The sequence below is a fragment of a genome, unplaced genomic scaffold, assembly GCF_019419815.1.
Source record: "Pyrus x bretschneideri cultivar Hongxiangsu unplaced genomic scaffold, Pyrus_bretschneideri_v1 Contig7, whole genome shotgun sequence".
NCBI classification, from domain to species: Eukaryota; Viridiplantae; Streptophyta; class Magnoliopsida; order Rosales; family Rosaceae; genus Pyrus; species Pyrus x bretschneideri.
In genome coordinates, this window is record NW_025999809.1 from 2,550,119 (window position 1) to 2,578,053 (window position 27,935).

The 27,935-nt window shown below is 38.7% G+C and overlaps 2 protein-coding genes across 2 annotated transcripts; one reads left to right on the plus strand and one right to left on the minus strand.

Annotated features, from left to right (window-relative positions):
- The first annotated feature begins 392 nt into the window (after positions 1 to 392).
- On the plus strand, positions 393 to 8,927 carry LOC103937709 (epidermal growth factor receptor substrate 15-like 1). The gene is made up of 13 exons (XM_009347654.3): positions 393 to 819; positions 1,540 to 2,803; positions 3,401 to 3,619; positions 3,711 to 3,943; positions 4,334 to 4,408; positions 5,031 to 5,102; positions 5,190 to 5,288; positions 5,644 to 5,715; positions 5,794 to 5,908; positions 6,328 to 6,396; positions 6,608 to 6,950; positions 7,046 to 7,175; positions 7,870 to 8,927. The coding sequence occupies exons 1-13, from the start codon at positions 670 to 672 to the stop codon at positions 8,572 to 8,574; spliced, it is 3,546 nt and encodes a 1,181-aa protein (XP_009345929.2). The 5' UTR covers positions 393 to 669; the 3' UTR covers positions 8,575 to 8,927.
- A 715-nt stretch (positions 8,928 to 9,642) lies between these two features.
- Positions 9,643 to 13,843, minus strand: LOC103937710 (disease resistance-like protein DSC1; the record flags this gene model as incomplete). Its single annotated transcript, XM_009347655.3, has 4 exons — positions 9,643 to 11,553; positions 11,646 to 11,924; positions 12,088 to 13,186; positions 13,320 to 13,843. Coding segments are annotated over 4 exons (3,813 nt in total), but the record flags the coding sequence as incomplete, so codon positions are not given.
- Positions 13,844 to 27,935: the final 14,092 nt, after the last annotated feature.

The following is a 27,935-nucleotide window of genomic DNA, read 5'->3' on the forward strand; positions in this document are numbered from 1 at the left end:
ATAGACAATCAAGTGACATAAACAAGAGAATGAGAACAGAAAGAGAAAACGAGAATGTGAAAATCGCTGAAGTTGTTTATCTTTTATTTGTGATAACTAATTAGTTCGGAAATGACACATGATGAGAAAGCCAATTTGCTTTGGGTTGTTCGCCCAAGAAAATATGTCCCATGGAACATGCAATGACCTCTCCTCTAATATAAGAAGCAACTTGGAAAATGGTCTTCCAACAAGGCCGTCATCAAATCTAATCATGAACCTTCATTTTTGGTGGGGTCGGTTTTCAAGATTGAGCATTATTTGGTAGTACCTAATGGGCCGGGCTCATTAGCTCCAGTGGCAGTTTTGATATATCACAACAAATACAGTACCATTTTTGTCACAAAAAAATCAAAGCAAAAATCGATCAACGCCGATCGTTTTTTCCTTAGACTATTTGGCATCTCTGAGTGTCTCCATCGGCTTCTGATTTTCCTTCTGATCGGAGAAGAAAGGCAACCAAATCCCAGCTGTACGTCGTCGTTTTCAGGGTTTCGAATTCCTTGTCCGCCGAATTCGTGGTTTTCTGATTCTTTCCCGGTGCTCCTCACGCGTACGTTAGCCGAAAACGCGGCGCTCTCGATTGATTTCATGGTCTGATCCTTCTCGAATCGCAATCCGGCGGCTGCGATGGCGTCGGCACAGAACCAATCGGCGAATGTGGATCTCTTCGATGCGTATTTCCGACGAGCCGATTTGGACCGCGATGGCCGGATTAGTGGCAATGAAGCCGTCGCTTTCTTCCAGGGCTCCGGTCTCCCCAAACAGGTCCTTGCGCAGGTACTCTCTCTCTCTCTCTCTCTCTATACATATATTTATATTTTTTTGTGTGTGAATATATATACATATATGTATAATTGTATGTGTATTGTAGTGTGTATGTAGTGGTTGATCGGGATTTGGTACCGGTGGAAATGTGCTCCAAATCAGATTGATTTGAATTTTAAGTTTAATTGTTGGTGAAGAGGTCTCGGGATGTCGTAATTCTTTGATCTGAACCGAGCTTTTTATTTCGTATATTATAAATGCGGATTTCATGTTCATTTAGTTGCAATTTTATAGTTTTATGGAAAGAAATGGTATAAAACAAGTAGATGAAGGATTTATACTACAATTGGTGAAGGTTAAGAGAGCTATGTTATCAGGTCGACCTTAGGTGGTAAGCAGACTATAGAAATGGTGTTATATGGGTACTGACTGTAAGATGTGACTACCCAAGGATTCTTTATGACATTACAATAATGTAGTAGTGAAAACCTACAGCATAAGGGAATAGTTAGGATTGTAGCATATAAGGGAAATTTTCATGGGTCATGATCATATTGACAAATAGGTTTTTGAAGCTGTATATTTGTTTTGCTGAAGGAATTTCTGTAGAAGATGATAACCGGGGGCATAAGATGTTAAATACTGATTAAATGAAAGAACTTTCTCATTATCTTTTGTAACAGAAGTTTGCATCTGTTCAATTTTATATTGGTTGCTTATATTTATTTGCAGATATGGGCACATGCAGACCAGAGGCAGACTGGTTTCCTTGGTCGCGCAGAGTTTTACAATGCCCTTAGACTTGTCACTGTGGCACAAAGTAAGCGAGAGCTTACGCCGGAAATGGTGAAGGCAGCATTATATGGCCCAGCTGCAGCTAAAATACCTGCACCCAAGATAAATCTCGCAGCAACTCCTGCGCCTCAGTTCAATTCTGCTCCAGCAGCACCTTCGACTCAGGGTGGTGCTGTCACTCCGATGTCCTCGCAAAATCTTGGGTTCAGGGAACCGCAAGTACCACCTCAGTATAATTCTGCTGCAGCAGCACCTGCCACTCAGGGTGGTTCTGTCACTCCGATGTCCTCCCAAAATCTTGGGTTCAGGGGACCACAAGTACAATCTCAGTTCAATTCTGCTCCAACAGCACCTTCTACTCAGGGTAGTGTTGTTACTCCAACATCCTCCCAAAATCTTGGGTTCAGGGGATTACCTTCAAGTGTGAATGTGAACCAGAACAATCTCATTCCCCAAGATGGTAAGTCAATTAGGCCTCCAGTGCCTCCATCTAGTTCTGATACCCAACCCTCACAGGGTGTCGCTGCACAAGGCTTTCCCAGGGGAGGTTCAGCAGTTGGGCTTCATCCACAAACCTTGAGCATGTCAAACGATTGGGTTGGTGGAGCAACGACCGGGGTACCATCGCAAGTTGTAAACAAAGGGGTCACTCCCCCTGCAACACAAGATGTATTTGGTCTGGCAACATCAGGACCAACAACTTCCCTACCACCTAGACCACATGCAGGTTTTGGAATTAGACCATCAGGACCACCGGCTAAGGATTCCAAACCGTTAAATATATCTGGGAATGGCTTTGCTCCTGACTCATCCTTTGGAGATGATGTGTTTTCTGCAACCTCATCTCAACCAAAGCAAAATTTTCCTCCTGGCAGCGTACCCGTCTCATCAGCCATTGTGCCAGTATCTGCTGGGACCCAGTCTTCAGCTATCCCAAGTACACAGTTTGGTGGCCAGTCTCAGCAGGCCCAGTCATTTGCAAGACCAAACCAACAGGTCTCAGCTCAGACTAGCCCTTCTGGAGTTTCACCTGGAGCTGGGAACTCTGCTTCTAGTCAGTCCCATATGTCTTGGCCTAGGATGACTCAAACTGATGTTCAAAAGTACACCAATATCTTTGTGAAAGTTGACACAGACAGAGATGGGAAAATCACTGGTGAACAAGCCCGCGACCTATTTCTGAAATGGGGACTACCAAGAGGTAGGACTGTTTTTTTTTAATTCATCTTTTGGCTTGTGTTTTTCTGGCACAGGTGCCATGTGGTTTATTGAAGCTCTTTTCTTTTGTTTGTTTCACTTCTATGTTAGCTTGTAACTGAACTAATGCATCTTTGCAAAACTTGTATTATCCCTATCCCGGAGTTAAAGTTGTTTAATTTTCCTCTTCCGGGTGGTGGCTGACTCACAATGTTTAGTTGGTGGCATTTAGCTTGAATTCCTGAACATAACAGGCTAGATCAAGCATATTTTTCTGCAAGATGCTTTGCTGCTGGATGTTCATTCTTTGCTTGATGTGTTGGTATTTTGATCTCAAAACTTACTTGATGCCATGGATATTTTGTAGATATAAATTATATGTAATTGGGAGTAATTTTTCGCCGGACAATTGACAATGACATACAAACATCCATAAATACTATAAAATTGAGTCACGTCTGAAGTGCAGTCTAGATTGATAGAATGATGACCCATCATGCCACATTATCTTGCAAGAGAACATGTCGTTATTGCATATGAAATTTCAGGGTGTTAAAGGTTCCCCCATTCTTAACTTTATGCTCTTGTTTTCATCTGTCAGAGGTTTTAAAGCAGGTGTGGGATTTATCCGATCAGGATAATGATAGCATGCTTTCTGTCAGGGAGTTTTGTGTTGCACTATATTTGATGGAGCGGTTTAGAGAGGGACGCCCTCTTCCAGCAGTGCTACCAAGCAATGTTATGCTTGATTTATCCAACATCTCTCAACCTGCAAATAATTATTCCAATGCTGGCAATGTAGCCTGGAGACCAGCATCTGGTATTCATCCATAAAACAAATCAATTTTTTTATTTATAATTCATACGTCTTTCTTTGATGAAGAATTGTTTCTTATTTTTCACCTTAAAAGGCTTTCAACAACAGCAACCGATGCCTGGTCCTCGTGCTCGGCACATGGCACCCCCAGCTGGAGGAAGGCCACCGAAGCCAGTTGCTCCTTCTCATGCTGAGGAAAGGCAGCAGGCCAATCAGCAGAAACCCAGAGTACCAGAATTGGAGAAACATCTTGTAAATCAACTGAGTACAGAGGAGATTAACTCACTGAACTCAAAGTTCAAAGAAGCAACTGAAGCTGATAAAAAGGTAATTAGAACTTTAATGTTTCTCAATTTATTCAGCTGGAGCAGCAAAGTTATGTGTACATGTTACTTCCTGATAAGTATCAAAGCATAACAAATGTCCCAAAGACTTGGATTTCTTGTGATGGTGGATTTTACTTTGATCTTAATATCGTTCCTTTCTGTTGAGAAGATTTTGATCAAGTTTAAGTAGGGATGCTGTGCGGGTTTTGAAGTTCATGATCAGTTTTTTGATATTAGTAATCTTAATGATTGGTGTTTCACATGTTTCTAATGCATGGCATTCATTATACTATCCTTTTGTTATAGCATTCATTTTACTTTATTGAAGTTTGTTCCATTTTCAGCTTGTGTTTCTTCACCCTTTTGATCTGATTCTGTTTGTTCTTTGCAGGTAGAAGAATTGGAGAAAGAAATTTTGGATGCTAGAGAAAAAATTGAATATTTCCGAGTCAAAATGCAGGAACTAGTGAGTATCTCGCGTTCTTTCTGCCCTTTCCTTCTTGTATGCCGCTGGTTGTGCATAATGAACATTCTACCATAGTTTTACTGTTTGCATTTGAATATAATTGTTCTACTGAGTGATAGATTTTTGGACGTCCTAATCATTTGTTGCTTTTAAATAATCTGCAGACTTCTTACTATTTGATTTTTGCAGTGGTGTAAGATGTTTTATTTTTTGAACATGTGGATGTTTGTGGTCTGAGTCAGTATTGGTTCTTGAATTGACAAGTACTACTGGGAGAAAGTGCAGATCATCTGTTTTATCATTGTCCTATAGCTTTAAATGTAGCTTTAAATGTGGGAGAAAGGACACAGCTTATGCTGTATTTCAAGGTGGCTTCATTATGTTATTGTAGGCTCGCAGTATTTTAAAAGGCATGGACTAAAAATTGTAGCAATTTTACATCTACTTACTAATATAAGGAAATGATTGTTTTTAACTTTCGACTTTTGAATTCTGATTCGCATCATTGTGCATGCTAGTGCTTTATTTTAGATCTCACATATATAGGGTGTGGTGTTGAAACTATGATGTATGCGACTACCTTGTTATATTTGCTCTGATCTATTTTCCTTTTTGGTATAAGGTCTTGTACAAGAGCAGATGTGACAATCGCCTTAATGAGATCACAGAAAGGGCATCTGCTGATAGACGTGAGGTATGCTGTAGGATACTTGAGCCTAAGCACATATTTGCATTAATCTTTCGCAACTGTCTTGGCTTAATGAGTACTACATAAATCTAGGCTGAGTCCCTGGCTAAGAAATATGAAGAGAAATACAAACAAGCTGGAGATGTAGCTTCCAAGTTGACTATTGAAGAAGCCACGTTTCGTGATTTACAGGTACCTTTCACCACATAGAAATTGTGGTCAATTAGTGGCCCATGTGTTTTTGCTTTTGCTCATTCGAAGATCAAAGTGTCAACTGCTTGCTGTTCGTTTTGTTCATCTGAGTTGTAATTGCCTGTACATGTGAGATGGCGTGCTTTTATGTTTTATATTTTTAACTTTAAGTATTACATTCTGGAGAAACAAAGAAAAAAAAAATTCATAGTAGTTTTTTAGGCCTGGTGGGATTGATAGCAGATGACAGAGAGAAAGTAGGGTGGGAAAATAGAATCAGTTGAATGGTCATACCCCTAGTGGTGTATTCTTTTTATTATCACCGGACTGATTGTCTTATGTGATTTATATGCAGGAGAAGAAAATGGAGCTATACAGGGCAATTGTCAAGATGGAGCAAGAAGGTGATGCTGATGGCACCCTTCAGGTACCTTTGCACAACCTTGCTGTTTAAAACATACTTTTGCTCAACTTGTCTAAGATCATTATCAACTGAAATTTTCAGGATCGTGTTGATCGCATCCAATTGGATCTTGATGGGCTTGTGAAAACTCTCAATGAGCGCTGCAAGAAGTATGGATTACGCGGAAAGCCTACAACATTAACTGAGCTTCCCTTTGGTAAGTTGATCTCATTCCTTGCTAATTTCTTGGCAATCTAAGAATCCTATATAAATTAATGATAAGAGTACTTCCATGAGCTTATTCTTTATCAAACTATGTGATGGATTTTACATTAATTTTTTTTTTTTATGGACTTTGGCTTTGGGTAGTCAATTTATTTCAATTTATTAATAGCGTTGCCTTTCTAGAAGCTGAAAGTCATTCTGTTGTTAAATCATCAAAATCCTACAGAGAAACCCTTGTTTTTTCACCGTTGTAATCTTTTCCTAATCACTCTGCTTTGTTTGATTATCATCATTTGAATTCTGTGTAGCGTTTCTTGAGTGCTTCATTTTATTTTTTGTTATTGTTCACTGCTGTGGTATTTGTGCTACAATGCATTTTGTTATCTGAAATTTTATTTTGTTTTTATATAGGCTGGCAACCTGGCATCCAAGAAGGAGCTGCTGACTGGGATGAGGATTGGGATAAGTTTGAAGACGAAGGTAAATGCCAAAAATGAGTTTTATAGATCCAGTATTGGCTCTGAGATGATAAATTTCTGGTAGCACTTAAATTCTTTTTTCCTTTTCACCTTGTGGTTAATGGAGCATATTGCCTGCTGTTTGTAGTTCCTTTGTCGTCTGGTGGTGGTTTCCCAATCGGTTCAGGAGTTTTAACTATTCGATGTGACTGATTTAGAAGTTTACTTTTCAGGATTCACTTTTGTCAAGGAGCTCACTCTTGATGTGTCAAATGTCTTGGCGCCTCCAAAACAGAAATCATCATCAGTTCAGAAAGAAGAAGCTCCTCCAGTTGAGAGTCCAACTGCTTCTTCACCTAAAGTTGATGTCAAGTCAGAAAAGCCTCAGAGTGCGGATGAAATGGTTGTTGAAAATGGAGCAGCATATGATAAAAATGAAGAGGAGTCCGCAAAAAGTGCTCCGAACAGTCCATTTGCGAGCAGTATTGTTGGAAGCCCATCTAGAGAATTTTCAGATTCTAACTATGGAAGGACAGCAGGCACAGATGCCTCACCCCGTGATAAGGAATCTCAAAGGTATAGTTTTAGATCTGCAGTAGAAAGTTTTCTACATATTTAAGATCACCATGATACCTGCAAAAATTGTTGAGATTCTAAACTTTGATGTGCAGTGATGATCATGGGGGTGCTGGGTCTGTGTTTTCCGGTGACAAGGGTTTCGATGAACCAGCATGGGGGACATTTGACACTAATGATGATGTTGACTCGGTGTGGGGTTTCAATGCAGTTAGTACCACCAAGGTAAGCCGATATTGTACATTCAGTATTCTTTAATATTTTATGGAACTAAATTCTTTGGCCTCGTGTTTATGATGACCCGGTAGTGTTCCATGATTGCTGTTAATACCACCTAGTTGTTTGTGGTGGTGATCATATATCCTTTGTTTCAAGAGTAGCCTCAAGTGTCCTAGTGCTTGCTGCGTTTAGTTATTAGAGAAGGTTCTGAGAATTTTATCAATAATAGTTTCTATCTTGACCAAGTTTCCAGTTGTGATGGTTTCATCATGTAAATCAGTTGGTAGTATGGGTCTTTCAACCAAGTATGACAAAACCGAGCTTCCTGATTTCTGTCTTGGATCACTGTAGATAAAAAAGAAGGGGTTGTGGAATTGTTCTTGGTGCAATTAATTGTACATTGAAGGGGACTCTGGTTTTGGCGTTAGGTCTTGGTTAATCGAGACTCTGTTTATGTTTACATTGACAACAGAGGGTGCTGCATTGCTCACGGAACATTTTGTAGCCGATGGAAAGTTTCGATTATTTTGCACCTTTTAAGTAGGCATGGATTCTAGGTTCCAGTGAATACACTTTCTTTTCTAATGGCTTGTTGGTTACGTAGCACTTTCAAGCTTTCTGATTTTTGCGGTTTTATATTTGTTGTTATTACTGGCATGCTGGATTGTGCGGTAACTGCTCTTAATCATGTGTGATGTAGGATATGGATCAGAAGAGTAATAAGGATCACTACTTTTCTGGCCCTGGGGAGTTCGGCCTCAACCCTATCAGGACTGGGTCATCACAAGGAGGTAGCTTTTCCCAGAAGAGCCGCCCATTTGCTTTCGATGATTCTGTTCCCAGCACACCAATGTCTGCCTTCAATTCAGGATATTCACCACCAAGGTACAAGGATAGTTCAGATCCTTCATTCGACACCTTCTCCAGGTTTGATTCGTTTAGAAGCACCCAAGATACTGGATACTTCCCTCAACCAGAAACACTTGGAAGATTCGATTCTATGCGCAGCAGTAGAGATTTTGATCAGGGTCATGGATTTCCAACATTTGATGACATCCCAGACCCTTTTGGCTCTTCAGCGCCATTTAGGTCATCACTGGACAGTCAAACACCAAGAAGAGACTCGGACCCCTTTGGATCTTCAGGGTCATTTCGGACGTCACTGGACAGTCAAACCCCCAGAAGAGAATCAGATTTTTTCGGGTCTTCAGCAGCGCCATTTAGGACATCATTCGACAGTCAAACTCCAAGAGGAGACTTGGACGCATTTGGGTCTTCTCCATTTAGGACATCATTCGACAGTCAAACTCCGAGACGAGACTCGGACCCATTTGGGTCTTCAGGGCCTTTCCGGACATCAATGGAGACTCCGAGAAAAGACTCTGATCATTGGAGTGCATTTTAGCCGGTTAGTTGTGCTTCGTTTTGTGTCTGCTATTCAATCGCCGTTCAAAGCCTTTCTATCGTGGCGTGGTGGGACGGGCCTTGTGTTTTATGCTTTGAAATCACTGAGCCTGTAATGTATCTTTTGTATTTCATCCCATTTTATGTATGCAGGTTGCCATTTCTTCATTATTTTTCCCTTTAGCTTGTTGCGTGACATATATTTCCTCCTTAATTTTGGAATGTTCCTAGTCCTATTGAAGCGAAGACCCCATAGTTTTTTCGTTAGTTTCAAATTGATGATTGTATTATTAAACTTAAGGACGTAATTTGTTGTAATTTCCTTTTCCATCTCAAATAAATTTTGTTTGCTGATTTTGTTATTCAGTTCAAACGAGAACACAAGATTTGGCGTTTTTAGTCCAACTGGGTGTGGGTGATTCGTATATTTCACTCATTGCAGTTGAGCTATCGAACTATTTGAGTTTTCTTTCTTTTGTTGAATATTCAATGTCAACTACGTTACTCGTCACTTCCACTTTCACGATGTCAAATTCAACTACGTGACACAGCCGCGGCATCTACCACCAAGAACTGAAGCTGAAGAACCTCCACCTCAACGAGGACGGCAACTTGAAGGTCACCGATATCGGAGTCAGCGTTTCTCAGCACACTTGAAGCAGGGTCTCACCCTTGTCGCGGACCCCTTGGAGCTGGGGACTTGTTTGCTCTTGGTGGTTCGGTGGATTTTCTGATTTTTGAGCTATTTTATAAGGTACTTTCAGAGTTAATTGAGCTGATTTTCTGGGTTTAATTGTGCGTTTCTTAATTTTATTTAGTTGATTATGGAACTGGGCATGCAGATGGACTTAATTTGGTGGACGGATTCAGCAGGCCAAAGATCTCACGCAGGTGAGGTGGAGAAAAAGCAGGTTTTGACTTCTTCCTTTCTGATTATCATGGCTGGAACTTTGAAAAGAAGCACTTATTTTTGCATTTACCAAACACATTTTACACTAGATTTTTTCGTAGCTGTTTGTATAAAAAGTTAAAGCAATCCCAAACCTGTACTGGGCTTAGGCAACAAAGCCTACATATCCAAAAGGGCATTCACTTGATCCTTGAAAAGCATAATATCATATGCTAGTTGCTCATCATATAGTTGAGATAGTTGTGCCTTATTACTTGATTCACTGGCTTCTGACTCATCATCACTTTCATTTGCTTTATTCTTATAACTTGATCCACTGGCTTCCCAAGTTTCATCTTCTCTTGTTTCTTCTTGTATTTTTGGTTCCCCAGATAGGAAGACACGATCGAGTTTGAATTTCTCAACATCTTCCGCATACAACGGCCATATACCACATTTTTTCACCTTCACGCTGGAAATGGGAGTGCGATTAGAATCCTCCACGCGGAATTCAACAGAGGCCTCATTTGCAAGTTTGTAAACATCAGGGGAGCACATTTCTGCTTCTTCACTTATAACGCTTTCATACCACATGTACACGTGATCTTGTCCGTCGTCACAGCAGTCATTCAATATCCGGCTCTTTCGTTTGACAATGAAGGAAGAAGTGAACAGTTCATGGCTTTCACCCAGGGATTTGACATTGCACCTAGCTCTTATTGCAAACCATTTATTGCAGTTGGAAACACAAGAAACAACAATAGAGAGAACGAAGCCCAACAAACCTGTTCGAATAAACTCTGGAGGAAGCTTGATATGGACTGAAGATCCCTCACTTTGATAGCTGAAGCTGAACCACTTTGGAATTTCTTTTCCCGGACATACAATGCTAAACATAGGTATCCAAGATTCCTTTCTTGGCTTAGTTGCATTTCGCATAAATATAAGTTGTGCTTCAGCCATTATGTTGCTTCTTGCATTATGATCCAATTTTCGGCAATTCAAAAAATTACGGTTCCCAAAGTATGTGTATTTATCCCAACCTTGTGTGAGTGCTGTCCTTGAACTTGGCACTGTCTTCAGCGACGTGCAGCCTTCAGCTTCAAGATTACATAGCACTGGGAGCTCTGGTAATGATTGAAGCCGCTTGCACCCAATTAAGCTTAGTCTATGCAACTGAGAAGCTTGTTTGATGCTTGCAGGTATGCTCCTGATCATGCTTCTACTCAGATCCAAATCTTGCAATGAGGTTGAGCCAACGAGACCATCAGGGATTTCTGATATGCGGGTGCCATGGAGGTCAAGAACTTCCAAAGATAGCAAACGAATCGAGCCAGACGGCAACCCTTTGAGTTCCCGACAGTAACGAAACCTGAGAGTTTTAAGGTTGGTTAAACTGTAGATACTACTCGGGATACTTGAAAGCCTTGTGCAAAACAATAATTTAATTTTTTCGAGAGCAGGGAGAAACTCGATTGATGAGTGTAGCTCTTGAACGGCTGTTTCCTTTAGATTAAGATATTCCAAATGTTCCATGGGCTCCAAGATCTCTGGGAAGTTTCCAAGTTTAGAGCACCCAGAGAGATTGAGTTTCTTGAGAGATTTTAACTTACAAATGTCGGTTGGGAGGCTCACAAGTCTCTTGCAATAACCCAATGATAATTCACTTATATTCCTGGGAAGCTCAGAAACCTGGCCAAGAGATGTGCATAACCATAGATCAAAACAACCGGAGATTTTCAGCTTACACTTGTTGCTTGGAAGTTTCTTAAGGTCTCTACATCCTCTTATATCCAAGTAAGAAATTTTTTCGTGAGACCAAACTGAATCAGACAACTCCTGTATACCACTTCCACATAACTTTAAGATTTCAATATTCTCTGGCATCTCTGGAAGATACTTGAGACTCTCGCAATCTTCAAGATCAAGATGAGTAAGCTTGTCAAGACGTTGAAAATACCCAGGAATTTCAACCAAATTGTCACAACCATTAAGTTTTACGCGCACAATTTCTCGACTCCCAGAGAGATTTGGAACTTCAGTTAGATTTCTAGACCACTTCAGATTGATCACTTTTAATTTCACAAGTCTCTGTAACAAAAGCAAAGAAAAATACAAAGAATTAATAAGGGAGACTTTCTACACTGCATTTTTATACAAGAACTAAAATGGGGCGTATATACCTGCTCTTCATTCCATAGCTTTTTAACATTGCTCCAGGGCATATGAAGCTCAACTAGATTTTCAGGAGAAAAATTTGACGGCAAACATTTCAAAGGATATTGATCCCAATAAAGATAACGAAGAGAATTGGGAAGATCTAGAGAAGCGGTTCTAGCGCGAAACCATCCAGTGCAATGCACAATTAGCATCATTAGGTTAGACATCACTTTGAAGTCTGCAAATGTTTGCTCTTCAATCTTATACCAATCAACCACTATGGCTTGAACAATTGGAGTTCCCTGACAATAAGAGCAAATTTTAAATGTGAATATACATACAACAAAATTCAATCAGTAATTAAATTTTATAGATGAGCTTTTCTTTGGTGCGTTATCATCTAAAATTCGTTATTTGTTTTTAGTAAAAAAGAAAAGAAAGAAATTGAATACGTTTAGCTCTTACTGTGTTATTTTGCAGTACACAACTGACATCCTCATCCTTGAACAACCTACTCCGTTGACCAGGATCTTCAATACACTGTTCGAGAACAATTGTGCTTCCCATTTCTTGTAGCAGATCATGCATCTCTATTGTTTTCTTTGTTGAATGAATTGATACGAGAGACATATCAACGAGAACTCTAATTCCGCCAACCGCAAACAATCCACGAACATCTAACATTCGTTTTACCTTGTAAACATCCTTCCCTTTATGAAAACATGCTATATCCAGAAATATCTCCTTCTCATTTCTTCCCAATCTATCATAACTCAGTCTCAACACTTCATGGATTTTTGCATTGGGAAATTTTTTCAATTTGTTCAATTCATCTTCCCATTCTTCTTTGCTCTTGCAGTTTAGGAATGAGGACCCCAGAAGTACGAGAGCTAAAGGAATGCCTCCAGCATAATCCACCGCCTTTTCTGCCAACCCCTTATAATCTGTTACAGGAGTACTGTTATTCTTGAAAGCACGGGAACAGAAGAGCTGAAGAGCGTCATCTGGTTTTAATCCCTCAACCTCGTAGATCTTATCCTCTTCAACAGTTGGCCTAAGCGTCCTCCTATCTCTACTCGTGATAATGATTCTACTTCCAGTGCCATACTGAAGACGCTTGCCAGCTAAATGGTCCATTTGCATTGAATCACTCACATCATCAAGAACAATGAGGACCTTTGTACGACTGAGGCTTTCCCTAACAAAAGTTGATCCTATGGATAGATCTTCTTTCTTTAATATCTCTTTAAGAAGTTTTTCTTCCAAGCGATCTATTCCATTTGTTTGTTCTGAGTTCTCCCTAACATTTCTAAGAAAACAACTGGCTTCAAATTTAGAAGAGAGTTTGTGAAATACAGTTTCAGCAATGGTGGTCTTGCCAATACCACCCATCCCCCAAATTCCTACAGTGATACAAGCGTCTGGTGAATGAATGCATAATAAAGATTCGATTTGCTCGATGCGTCTTTCAATTCCAACCAGGCCCTTTAAATCACATGATGATTCGCGAATCAATTTGTTCCAAATATCATCAACAACTTTCTTAACTAGAACTGCCTCCGTCCTGGCATATATATGTATAATTAGGTAGAAAAGTAGTAGTTAGTCTTAAATAGGCTTTACCAAATCTTAGCACAAATAAAAAATTGTCACAAGTTTAAAGATATTTTATACAAGTTCAAGAATGAGTTAGTTACCAGGGATTGTTTGAGTAATCAAACCCAGATAGATTGGCTGCAGTCGTCAAAGCATTCCTCCACTCTTGAACTTGATTGATACTGTCCTTGAAACGTTTTTCAAGTCGAGCAAATGCAACCGCATAGCTCCCCTGTTGGTTTCGTATATCCGATGGACTGATGTCGTAGAATACGGGTATAACCATCTGGCCACATCTTTCCTTGCATTTGAGTATATGCACAAGTTCCTTCAAACACCACGTGGAAGAAGGGTAGTTTTTTGAGAAAATGATCACCGAAAGCCTAGATTTCTCGATTGCTTCTACAAGGGCAGGTCCAATTTCTTCTCCTCTCTGAAGTCTGTCATCTATGTAGGTTTCAATTTTGCTCTGTTCTAAGGCCTGGTGAAGATGGCTGGTGATGCCACGGCGGGTGTCCTCACCTCTGAAACTGATGAACACATCATACTTTTCCCGATGAGGGGGGATTTTAACACTGTCAGCATCACCAGCTGTAGAATCAGTAGCAGAAGACGACGGAGAAGAAGAAAGGGTTAACGATCTGCAGCACATCTGCAAGAGAGTAATGATGCACTCCATCTGAGTGCTTGATAATATATCAAAGATCAAGAGAAAGAAGCGAGTGCTTGATAATATATCGAAGAAAGAGAATGGATGTATCAGAGGTGAATGAGATTTATTAAGTTGCAGTTGAGAAGAGGATCCAATTAAGCAAATTAAGAGAGAGGGAGAGAGAGGAGAGAGAGCTTGAAATTGGGAAGCAAGCAAGAGAGGACAGAGCAGTTGCCAGCATAGATCACATCAGATCTTAAAGAAAATAATAAAAAGATAAGATGCAAAATAAGTGGAAATGAAATTTACCCAACTCATTCACCTTGCCTTCCTTGAATCATCAGCTCCTACCTTCTATTAGAGCAACTCCAGCGTTGCTGGGTGCTCGAGGGACAGGCCAGAGAAAAAGGCCCAAGGCCCTGTGGACCGGCTCCAGCGTTGGAGAGCCTGAGCGGAGGTGGAGACCTGAACTTCGGGCCCGTGGAGAATTGCCAGCCCGAGAGCCTGAGTGGATGTGACGCCAGCGCTGACGTCAGCCTGGCGTCAGGCCGTTTTAATTTTTTTTTCTATCAGGCTTGTGCACCCCACTTGCGCGTGGGGGCGCGTCGCCGACACAAAATCAGAAAAAAAAAAGTGAATTTTCAGTTACCGTTGGGAAGGCACATGGCTTCCCACGGTCCGTTCAATCTCGACGGTCAAAAAAATAAAAAAAGTCTTATTTAATATCCACCGTTGATCTCAGATCAACGGTGGATATTAATATGCTTTATAAATAAAAAATAAAAGAAAAAATAGTTTTAAAATTAAGAAAAGTTACCGTTGTGACACGTGGCACAATCTGGAGTGTTGGAATTCAATTTTTTTTTATATCCAATGGCAGAGATTAATTAGTTGAATAAAAATTAAAAAAAATTGTAAAAAATTCAAAAAAAAAAAATTGAATTTTTTTTAAAAAAAATTGTTTTTACTTTTCTATAAATACCTTCTCATTATCATCTACCTTACACCACAATTTCATATTTTCTCAATTACTTTCAATCATATTCCTTTCTTTCTCTCAAAGTTTCAATCCTTTTTTTTTCAACAAAATGACTACTGATGCAGGTACGAATTGGTCGCTTCTTAAAGATGTTGCATTGTGTACTAGCTGGGTTAAAGTTACTCATAGTTCGCTTACGGGTAATGAGATGCAGTTGCGAGAAATGTCGAGTCTTATTCATACCAATTATCTTGAGAAAATTGGTGGGAAAAGAACCAAAGAATCGATGTCCAGTCGTTGGAAATTACTTAGCCCATCGTTTAGTACATGGAGAGACACCTTGGCACAAGCTAGTAGTAATATTCGAAGTAAAGAAAATTACTCGGATCAGGTAGCAATATATTATTTATTTGTTTGTACTATACCCAAATTTACATTATAATTATTTGTTTGTATTATTTACTTGTTACGTACTTACATTATAATTTTTTGTTTGTATTATTTATTTGTTACCTACTTACATTATAATTATTTGTTACTTATTTTCATTATAAGTATTTCTTCTCCCGCATTGTGTAGGAACTTTAAGCACAAGCTTGGTAGGCTGCCAAAACCAAAAGCAAAAATAAATCATTCAACCGGTGGGAATGTTGGAATATTGTTAAAGATTGTCCTAAATTTAGAGTTGTGCCTGTCGGTCCAGAAGTTTTCATGAACAACACCCATCTACACTCTACACCTGATCATTTCTCGCATGTTCATGAAGATGATGCAGAAGAAGTGCCCGAAACGCCCCTCCCTGAACAAGCGTCGGGTTCGACCCGTTATCCAATTAGGCCTCAAGGTAAGAAGGCTTCAAAAAGAAAAGGGAGTGCTTCCAAGAATGATTATGCAAAGTTCATGGAATAACTTACTCGCCAAGATGAATTGACTTTGGCGAAGGAACTGGCGAAATATGAGGCTGATAAGGCTAGAGAGGACGCAAAAGTTGCAGCTATTGAGATAGAATTTCAGGCTAATGAGAGAGAAAGAGAGCTACTTAGGCAAGAAAGGGAACATGTTAGAGAAGAAAGACGGGCTCAACGAGATTGTGAGATTATGAACACGCCTTTAGAAGGGAAGTCTCCAAATTCTAAATTTTTTTGGAAGTCAGAAAAGGCGGACGTGGTGCGAAGGAGGCGTGCAAGAGAAGCGAGAGCAAGCCAAGATGGTCCTAGCACCACAAGAGAAGATCATCCTAGCACCACAAATTGGTTAAGTGATGATGAATAGAGTAGTTTTTGTAATCGGAGCCCATAATTTTCTAATCACTTTGGGTTGTAATTTATTATTTATTCAATATAGTACTTTATGTTGTTTCCAATTTATTGAATATTTATTCAAATGAATTTGGTAAGTTATTTATACTAAGAGAATATTTATTGAAATGACAAAAACACACCAAATAAAATTACATAAGCATACCGAATAATAAAAAACTCACTAAAAAAAATTACATAAACATACCAAATAATAAAACACACCAAATAAAATAACATAAACATAGCAAATTCAAAAAAACACACTAAATGAACTTAATTATCTTCAGCTTGTTTCAATGCCCACTGGTGCTCTATCAAGTCAATTTGCCGAGCATTGTTCATGTCTGGCATTTGACATGCAGTATATCGTTGAATGAGCCTTTCATTGTAACGCCCATCCCTTTGTAATGGTTCATGTTGCACGGGTTCATTGGTGGCGTCATGAGCACAATATATTCGTGTTCTTGAATTGTTCATCGTGTTTGGCTCATATTCATCAACGGCTTCATAATCGTACTCATCTTCCACAATCATGTTGTGAAGAATGATGCACGTCATCATGATGGATCGAAGTGACTCTACATCAAACAATCTGGCAACACCCCTGACGATCGCCTAGTGAGCTTGGAGGATACCGAAACAACGCTCCACATCCTTCGTGCACCTTTCTTGACAGCTTGCAAAGTGTTTTTCCTTTGCACTTCGCGAACATGACACTGTTTTGACAAATGTTGACCATCACGGGTAAATGCGTCAGCTAGGTAGTATGGCCCGTCGTACATATGTCCGTTGACCTCATACGTGACTTTTGGTGCCTTTCCTTGCAGAACATCATTGAACACTAGGGATTGGGCAAGGACGTTGATGTCATTTTGAGCTTCCGGAACCCCGAAAAAGGCGTGCCAAATCCATGTATCAAAAGATACCACCGCCTCCAGAATGATACTTTTTGCTCATTTTCTGTACCCATAAGCGCCTTGCCATGCACTTGGACAGTTTTTCCACGTCTAGTGCATACAATCAATGCTTCCAATTATCCCAGGAAAACCACGCATCTCAGCCTTCTTTAGCAGCCGTTCCAAGTCCATGTTTGTAGGTTTGCGGAGGTACTCAGCGGTGTAGATAAATTCGATTGCTCCGCAAAACCTCATCAGGGACTCAAGAATGGTTGATTTCCCCATCCTCGTCATCTCATCCACTTGGTCTGCAGATGCTCTATATGCAAACATCCGCAAGGCAGCAGTAATTTTTTGTTGAGGAAGGAGACCTATAGCACCAAAAGCATCATTCTTTTGCACAAAGTAAGAATCACGGTTGCAAACAACAATCATGATTTTGTTGAACAAATGTCGTTCCATTCTAAAATGACGTCTAAAGTATGTATCAGGGAATGCACTATTAGGGACAAAATAATCGTCCAAGAGTTCCATACCTCGTCGTTGCCTGCTTCTATCAAAGTTTCCGGAACGGCTGGGCCTGCAGATCTGAGCCACAGCTTGGATGACTCGATGGGAATGTGAGGCTCTGCCCATTCTTACTTCGTTATCTCTCCTTCTACGCTCCTCATCCCCTTCCTTCTCATTTTTTGCCCCCTGGTGATTGAACATTCCTTCTGATTGGTTAAACAATTCTTCCTCTTCTTGATCGAGTTCCCACATCATCCTTGAGGAAGAAGAAGACATTGTAAGAAAGAAGCAGAAACTATAAATAATGATACAGATTTTTGTGAAGAAGGAAGCAGAAACTATGAATAATGATAGAGATCTTGAGAAAATTGGTGTGAGATTTGTGAGGATGGATGGTGGATTATATGGAGGATTCAGAAAGGATTAGGTTGTACATAATGCCACGTGGCATGCCGTCATTCGTTAAAAATCTGATGGAAATCTATCCTCAAAGATTGTAAACAGATTATGACACGTGGCACGACGTGATTGGTTAATAATCTTATCAGAAATCCATCATCAATAATTGTATTTTCGGATAATGACACGTGGCATAACGAGTACGATTAAAAAATTTATCGGAAATCCATCCCCAATAATTGTCTTTTCGGATTTTATGACAAGTGGCGCAACGAGAACTATTAAAAATCTTATCCGAAATTACAAATAAAATTATTTTGTATTATTTAATAATACTTCGGATAATGACACGTGGCGCAACGAGAATGATTAAAAATCTTATTCAAAATTACAATTAAAATTATTTTGTATTATTTTATAAATAAAAAAAATACTAATATTTTATTACCTATTGCCAGGGCTATTGAAGTGTAACGATGGATATGCAAAGGCTATTGCTAGGGCTATTACTGTTCATTAGGGCAGTTACTGTTCATAAGATGAATTGAATAGTGAATATCCTGGGGTAAGGGTTCCAACGCTGAAGTTGCTTTTAAAGCTAGGTGAGTCGCAAGTCAAAAGTGCATGGTAATGGCAAACACAGAGTAGCCAAGGCCCGCCCGAACAAATGAAATATAAAAATTTATTCTAAAAAGGCTACATAAGCTGAAGAGATTACAGCCTAGTATGGGGGTTGTTGTGTTTTTTTTTTTTATTTTTTTTATTTTTTTAATTTTTTTAATTTTTAAAATGCTTATGTTGAGTTATGAGAATAAACAATTTTGTGAAAAAAGCAAATACGTGTTTGGTGAACTATAATGCTAAAATGCTTTTAGTTATAAAAAAAAAAAAAAAGGTCTGACTGTGAATATAAAAGTTCAATCAATTGGTATTGTTCACCTGACTCTAATGAAAAACATCGCTTTTCAGAAGATCATGTGTAAAGCTGCTTCTACTTTCTGCTATTTTGAACCCATGACTTTAAAAACACTTTTTTTTATTTACCAAATACAATTAAGGGCCCAACTCTTCTAAAAAGCTGCTTTTAAAAGATTTAAGCAACTCCTATTAACCTATTTATACAGAAAACTAAATCAAACCCTAATCTTTAGCGGGCAAGTGATCACAAACTTAACAAGCAAGAAAACATAATCCTTAGCCCACAAGAAAAACCTATTAAAAAACAATAAAACTAAAACTAATTTTCCAACGACCTACCTCGGCCTATCACTGTAACATCTAAGTGACAAACTTGCTACTGCATTATTGGTCTAGGATTTCATGATGACAATAATGGATGTAAATAAAACGAATCTAACGCATTTCAATTTTTAAATCAACAGGCGCGATACCTTGAAATTGAGAACGCCCACCTCCAGATCGGTTTTGGTCCAGTCCGATTTTGAAACGCAAGGTCCTTCCCATTCAATAGACTTGTTTTCAGGAGTCATCGACCCAATAAAGAAGAGTAAAGTGATGGAAGAGAGATCAATTGGGAGGCTGGCAATGTGAGGATAGGACTTGGCTGGGTCATTGCTGCTGGTTTTCCAATATATATATATATATATATATATATATATATATTTTTTTTTGGTTGAAATGGTTTATATGGTTTTTGTTTTTGATGAAGCAATATTGGAGGAGAGGGAAATTCGACACCAGACTCTGTCCACAGATGTAATTCATGTTTGTGAAAGAAACATAGCGGATGAAATAACTGAATTGGGGTTTGAGTATAATAATTGTATTTGGTTTTCACATGTTCTTAGTTATATTACCAAATACATGTACTATAACTACGTGTCCATTAAGATCCCCAGACGAATAGTCATTGTGAGTACAACTTGTTCAAAAAACAAATTTATGGAAGAAACAACATTGTAAGTACAATTGTTCGTGAATAATATCATTTAAGCAAGTTTGAGCACCTTGGTCGAATAATTTTTCAAGCTCATACTCAACTCTACTCTGCTCGTTTGTAAACCGAAATCTAGATTTTGGTAGGTTGGCTCAGCTCAATTTTTGGATGAGCTCGAACTTATATTTTGCTCGACTTAATAAAAATTAAAAAATAATAATAAATAACCAAAATAACAAACCATGGATATTTTGAAATGTTTCTTGGTACAATTACTTGCACATTGAAGGGGACTGCGGTTTAGGCATTAGGTCTTGAATGATTAATCAAGATACTCTTTGTGTGGATAATGCTTGCATTCCTCTTTTTGGGGGATGTTATCATTTTTCCGCTTGTAAATAACGCATGCATCTTTACCATAATTTTTTATGGTTTTGAATATAAAATTTTTATAATCAAAACCATAAAAATTTTATAATCAAAAGCGTTTAATATTTTAATCTTCATTTGAAGATCATCTCATACAAAATTATACGAAACATTCTTTAGTCATCCAAATATTTTAAATAAGTTACCAAATAACGTATTCATACTTTTCTTGATGAGAAGAGATATCAACATCATCATACATCGTGTGGTCAGAAATCATTTGAAATTTAAAATTAAATATAAATAGTACTTAACGAAATTGATTGTATGATATACAATAAATAATCACGATCATCAGATCTCTGAAATCCCTAAAAAATAGATCCGACGATAATTATTTTCCCAGCAATTGTACTAGTTGACTTGACTTAACTACTTGCCCTACTCATTCGCCTTACCCTCCGCGAACAAAAATTCAAGGCGTTCAGACACATGGAAAAAGACAGATGAAGGACACATCATCACATGGCAATGGCATCATCAGTTCACACCTTTTATTAAAGATAGCTGACTGCTCACAAGAGTCACAACTCACAAGATACAAGTGTATGTATGGTAGTGGTAAACACACAGTAGCCAATGGGCCCCCTTCGAGACATAGAGCTTGAAAGTGGGAAGCAAGCCAGAGAAGAGAGAGCAGTTGCCCGCAAAGACTAAATAAGATTTTAGTTCAGCATCGTGATCGTTCATCGTGCGGTCAGAAATTATTTAAAATTTAAAATTTAAAATTAAATATAAATAATAACTAACGAAAACTGATCACACGATATACGATGAACGATCATGATTACAAGATCTCTGAAATCCCCAAAAAAGAATCCCTAGAGGAATAGTCATTGTGATTACAACTTGTTCTTAGTCATATTACCAAATACATGTACTATGACTACGTGTCCATTAGAGCAGATCCACCCCACCTTTTTTTGCCCAGCACCCTGTCCAATTAGCAGCCCAACACCCTGTCCAAACCCTTCAGCCCGTGAAACAGCCTGGCACCCAGCCCATGCCAGGCAGCAGGCCAGCCCATTTCGGACAGACCCAGAAGCTGGTCCATTTCCCTGGCGCGTGCACAACACTAACGACTGGGCCCGAGTAGGCGACAGCGCTGCAGCGCGCAGGCCCCGCATTTCAGCGTAAGTGGGTTCGAATGGGTGAGGGCTACGTGGCCCTCCTCAGAGTCGTTGGATTTCCAACTGCTAGTTTTTGTAGGCCGTTGGATTTCCAATGGTAAAAAAAATTTAAATTTGACTTTTAAAATGGACCGTCCAATCACAGATCAACGGTCCACTTTTTTTTCACCAAAAATTAAAAAAAAAAAAAGGCCCAACGGTCATAATTTTGACCGTTGGCCACGTGGCAGTTGATTGGCTGTTGGATTTGATTATTTTTCAAATCCAACGGTCCAGATTAATTACAACATTAAAATTTATTAAAAATTAATTAAAAATTGTGAAATTTTTTTTAAAAAATACAGAAAAATTTTAAAAAATTAATTAATTTTTCTATAAATACCTAACCCTCATCTTCTACCTTACACCACATTTCAATATTTTCTACACTTTCTACATTTGAATATTTTGTACACTTTGAGAGAAAAAAATGACTTCGTGGAAGCTCAGTGAAGATGTTACGTTGTGTGAATGTTGGGTTCGCACTACTCATGACCCGATTACGGGTAATGAGATGGATAAGCGAGAAATATGGAGTAAAATTACGAAAGCGTTTTGCGATGTACATGGAAAAGATGTACATGGAAAAGATGCCAGATCTAGTCAAGGTCTTCAAGGTCGTTGGAAAAAACTCAACGCATCCTTTACTTGTTGGAAAAACGCCATCTCTCATGCTTCTGGTAATCTGCGTAGTGGGACAAGTTTAGCGGATGAGGTAACAATATTTTTATTTATTTATATGCATTCCACCCACATCAATATTTTAATTTATTTAATTTCTTATGTAATTTCTGAAGGGAAAATATGAGATTTATGTGGGATTTCTAGTGACTAGCATGCATATACAATTCAAAATTTATATACGAAAGCAACGGAAGCATGTCATACATTTTATCAAAGCTATAGTCATGCAAATCCCCTTCAAGATGCATAGGTTTATATATGATGCATCAAAAACAATTTATTGAAGAACAAAGTTTAGGAGTAGTTTTATACCTCTTGATCTAGATCTAAGACCAAGGATTGACCACCTCCAAGCTCTTTGCTCCTTGAACTCCTTGAGCCTAGCCTCCCTCCTTGCCTCCTCCACTTTGTTGAGAATGAGTGCTCCTAGGTCCTCTTCAAGTTTCCAAAGATATGAAAACCTCTAAAGATCCTCACCCACTTTGTAATGAGAAAGATGAAGGAATTAACCAAAGGGTGATAAGATGATTAGCTAGAATTCCCTTTGGTGGCCGGCCCTTTGAAGATTAGAGAGAATGATTTTCTTTTCTTTTGTGTATTATGAACTACCTAACACACTCACACACACTTTCATTATTATGTTCCTTTTATTACTTAAAGAAACAAGTCAACAATTGACCCACTCTATCCCTTCTCTTTGGCCGGCCTTTGGTGTTTGGTTTGGGCTTTGGGCTTTTAATTATTTCAAGTCATCCAATGCTTGAATAAAAGCCCAATGGGTTTTGGCCCAATGGGCCCAATTAAACCCGAACGTTTCTTTAAGCCCAAAACGATCTTTATCGCTTTTATGATTTCTTTAGACTTTCTAAATTAATCAAAACACTTAATTAATCCAATTAATTATTTCCTTCATCCATTAGTTACTCACTACAAGAGTGTATCGGTGAACAATCTTTTAGGTTCTAATTAGCAAGGCAGTGAGGTGATTGGCACCAATCCAATTGATTATCCAATCACTTAGTGAATTAAAACTTACTTTTAATTCACCTTCCTTTTAATGACTACATTTAATCATCTAGAAGAACTCACAAGCCATGAGTGACATCTAACCATATATCATGGCTACCCAAGCTAATGTAGAAGTTATTCGGAGAACCTATTCAGTTGGAATTACAATGTAATTCGATCCTTCTCTAAAACAATACTCTCAATCACATTACTAGGGTATGGATTTATAATGTCAAACCCCTAATGTGATTATTCCTTCTTATACGATTCATTTGAGACGTATAGGAACGCTTTCCTTTATTACGCTCGATACTTCGGCCGAAGATTCCCGAATCATATCTTAGAGTATTCATCCTCTCTTATCGAGGATTAGAGATTCCTTGTTGCGCATTCACTTGCCTTCATGGCTAAGTGGCTTAACCCCAACGATGCCTTGGACACTCTCGAATGGAATGGCTTTAACATAATCAAAGATTAAGTACTTAACCACAAGACAACGAGATGCCTCAGGTCAAAGGATTACTTACATTATTCCAACCATTAGAGTTACTTGCTTGACATGTGAGTAGACCTCCATGCAAGTACTCTCGTTCGATTGTGTTCAGTGAACTCATTCCCTTAATGAGCACCTACATGCTTGTCTTAGTGTCGCTACACGAATGGGATGAGACTTTCCATCCTTCCAATTGAAGCGGACATAGTATGTACCAGTCTATGGATTGCCAGTATCCCTCCGACAATCCTTATGACCAGGAACCTTTTTGGACATGATGGTTCTGAGAAGAAGGTCTCTGTAATCTAACATCATTAGGTTACTTCTTCCATCAATCCATTGTCCATGGATTCACTATTTAGGACGTATTTCGTTCATTGAGATAGTCCCAATTAGTATCTTTGCCTTCCGATGTATAAGAGTCATATATACATCAATTCATTGTCCTGAAAGGTTTCTTCCAAAGATTGACTTTCAGGGCATATTTCCAACAATTTCTATGTAATATGCATTCCACGCCCATCAATATTGTAATTTATCTATTTGTGTTACACCCACATCAATATTTTAATTTATTTAATTTCTTTTATGTAATTTCTATGTAATTTATATGCATTCCACGTCCATCAATATTTTTTAATACTATCTTATCCCACATTTTTATAGACACTACAAGCACAAGCATTCTACAATGCAAAGAACCATAACAAATCATTCAACAAATGGGAATGTTGGCAAATTGTCAAAGATTGCCCTAGATACAAAATTGTGGCAACCGGTCCAGAAGTTGTCATGCACGGTATGGGTCTACACAGTTCGCCAGAAGCAGACACAGCCGAACAAGAAGCCAACACATTTGAAGACACGGAAGGGACGCCTGAAGAAGTGCCAGAGACCCAACCGACTTGTCAGTCCCTCAAGCCTCAAGGTAAAAAGGCATAAAAGAAAAAAGGTAGTTCTTCAAAAAATGACTACACTAAATATATGGAGGAACTTACTCGTCAAGGTGAACTGAACATGGCATGGGAAAAGGTTAGAGATGAGGAAAAAGCTACTGCTATGGCAGCAATAATAGCAGCTACTGAGGCTCGTGATGTGGCGGCTGAGAGACAAAGAGAAATAGTTAATCGAGAGAACGAGATGATTAGAGAAGCATTTCATCGAGAGAATGAGATGCTTAGAGAAGAAAGGATGGCTTAAACAGATCGTGACACTATGAACAAGTCTCTAGTAGAACTGTCTCCGAATTCAAAATATTTTTGGACATCAGAAAAAAGAAATGTCGTGCGAAGGAGGCGTGCAAGAGATGTCGAAACAAGTCAAGGGGATTCCAGCTACAGAAATCCTAGCAACCAAGATCCTAGCACCACATATCCTAACTCCATAGACTTTGTATAATTTCGCATTTATTTGTACTACTTTATTTAATTTCTTATTTAATTTCTTATTTATTTTTAGAACTTTATTTAAAATTACACCAAATAACATTACATAACCTCACCATTTAAACTTTAAAAAAAAAACACACTAAATAAGATTACTTAAAATATAATACACTTTATTCTTCAACCACAAGCCTTATTTTAATTATCTTCGCCTTCGTACAATCTCCACTGATGGTCAATCAAGTCATTCTGGCGGGTTATGTGCCAGTATGGCTCTTGCAATGAAGTTTACCGTTGAACGATCAATTCATTGTAACGTCCATCCCGTTCCAACGACTCGTGTTGCACGGGATCTTCGGTCTGATCATGAGCATAGTAGATTTGTGTTCTTGAGTTGTTCATCGGATCCAGCTCGTATTCATCGACAGTATCATAATCATACTCGTCTTCAACAATCATGTTGTGGAGAATAATACACGTCATCATGATGGATCAAAGAGCCTCGACATCAAACATTCTAGCTGCAGCCCTGACAATGGCCCAACGAGCTTGCAGGATACCAAAACAACGCTCGACATCCTTCCTACACCCTTCTTGACACTTTGCGAAGTGTTTCTCTTTTTCACTTTGCGGATGTGGCACTGTTTTGACAAATGTTGACCACCTTGGGTAAATACCATCTGCAAGGTAGTATGGTCCCTCGTATTTATTACCATTAACCCAATATGTGCATCTCGGCCCATTTCCTTGTAGCAGTTCGTCAAACACTGGAGATTGGGCAAGGAAATTTAGGTCATTCTGAGCTCCTGGAACACCAAAAAAAGCATGCCAAATCCATGTATCAAAAGAAGCCACCGCTTCCAAAATGATGCTTTTGGCTTCTTTTCTGTGGCCATAAGCTCTTTGCCACGCACTTGGACAGTTTTTCCATGTCCAGTGCATGCAGTCGATGCTTCCAATCATGTCAGGGAAGCCTCGCATCTCACCCTTCCTCAGAAGCCTTCGCATGTCCCCTGGCGTGGGTTGCTGAAGGTACTCATTGGTGTAGAGGGCTTCAATTGCAGAGCAAAACCGCATCAGGGACTCTAGAACTGTTGTTTTTCCCATCCTTACGATCTCATCCACTTGATCTGCAGATGCTCCATATGCAAGCATTCGCAAGGCAGTTGTAATTTTTTACTCAGGAAGAAGACCTAGAACATGAAAAGCATCCTCTTTTTGCACAAAATATGGATCATGGTTGCAAACATCACTCATGATTTTATCGAACAAACTTCGTTGCATTCTAAAACGACGTCTAAAAACATGATTAGGGAAAATGCTGTTGGGAATAAAATAATATTCCAAGAGATCTTTACCTCGTCTTTCCCTTCTTCTATCGATGTTTGCCGCACGTCTGGGTTTGGCTATCTGACCCATAGCTTCCATGATACGGTGGGAATGTGAGGCCCTTCGCCTTCTATGGTGATCATCCTCATCCTCCTCCATTGCGAATGCCTCATCTCTACCTCCACCTTGGTCAAGATTGACCAATTCTTCCTGTTATGCCAACAACCTTTTCTGCTGCTCTTGCAACTGTTTATACGCTCTCCTTGAAGAAGACATTGTAAGAACTCAAGATTTGAAAACGATAAAGAAGAATTCTGAGCTAAAAAAAAGGATTGAGTTTAGTGTGAGGATGGATGTAGGGATGTAGGGTTTATATGGACAAAAAAAGAGAAGATGAGGTTCTAGACAATGCCACGTGGCACTACGTGATTGGTTGAAAATCTTATCGAAATCTTGGCTAAATTATTGTAAATAGGAAGTGACACGTGGCGTGTCGGGATTGGTTGAAAATCTTATCAGAAATCTATCTACAAAATAGTACGTTCGGATAATGACACGTGGCGTGACAAGATTGGTTAAAAATCTTATCGAAATCTTGCCTAAATTATTGTAAACAGGAAGTGACACGTGGGTTGTCGGGATTGGTTGAAAATCTTAGCGGAAATCTATTCAAAAAATAGTACGTTCGGATATTGACACGTGGCGTGACGAGATTAGTTAAAAATCCTATCCGAAATTAAAACTATTTTATTTATTTATTATTTTATAAAAAAATTATTTAATATTTTAAATGGACTGGGTGCCAACGCATTTTGTAGGGGTGGAGATTGTTCGTGCCAGCGCATTTTTAGACTGGGTGCCAGCACATTTTTTTTGGGGTGGAGATGCTTTGGCCTATTACTGTTCATTAGGGTCTATTACTGTACACTGAAGTGGATAAATGTGCTGAGTGCTGGCGCAAAGTCTTTAGGGGTGGAGTTGCTCTTAAGATCCATAGAGGAATAGTCATTGTGATTGCAACTTGTTCAAAAAAAAAAAAAACAAAGTTTATGGAAGAAACAACATCGTAAGTACAATTATCTGCGAATAATATCATCTAAGCAAGTTTGAGCACTTTGGTCGAATGATTTTTCAAGCTTCTACTCGGCTCTACTATGGGTTGGTTTAGTATTGATGTGCTATGAAAAAATACTGCTTCTGCTGTACTATGAGAATAAGCAACTGTGAAATAAAGCAGTAGAGTGTTTGGTAGTGCTTTTGGAAAAAAAAGCAGTATGATACTATTTGGTAAACTTTTATGTAAAACAACTGTGACTATGTGAAATGACCAAAAAATGTATAATACTAGATATGCCATTAATTTAATTTTCTTAACAAATAAAGGTAAATTACTAAATATACTTTATTTTTAAAATAAAAATATTGATAAACTTTATCTTAAATATTTATAATTAAGAAATTTAAAAAAATAATTTTTAATGCCTAAAAATTAATAAATCTCTCTCTCTCTCTCTCTCTCATCTTCTTCATTTCCAAGGCGCTGCTCCATTTGCTCGTACGTCATCACCTTCACGAACAACCCTTCA

Coding starts and splice junctions, on each gene's coding strand:
- LOC103937709 (XM_009347654.3), top strand. CDS start 670: ATGGCGTCGGCACAGAACCAATCGGCGAATGTGGATCTCTTCGATGCG. Junction 3,620..3,710: donor AGCCTGGAGACCAGCATCTG/GTATTCATCCAT, acceptor TCACCTTAAAAG/GCTTTCAACAACAGCAACCG. Junction 3,944..4,333: donor CAACTGAAGCTGATAAAAAG/GTAATTAGAACT, acceptor TGTTCTTTGCAG/GTAGAAGAATTGGAGAAAGA.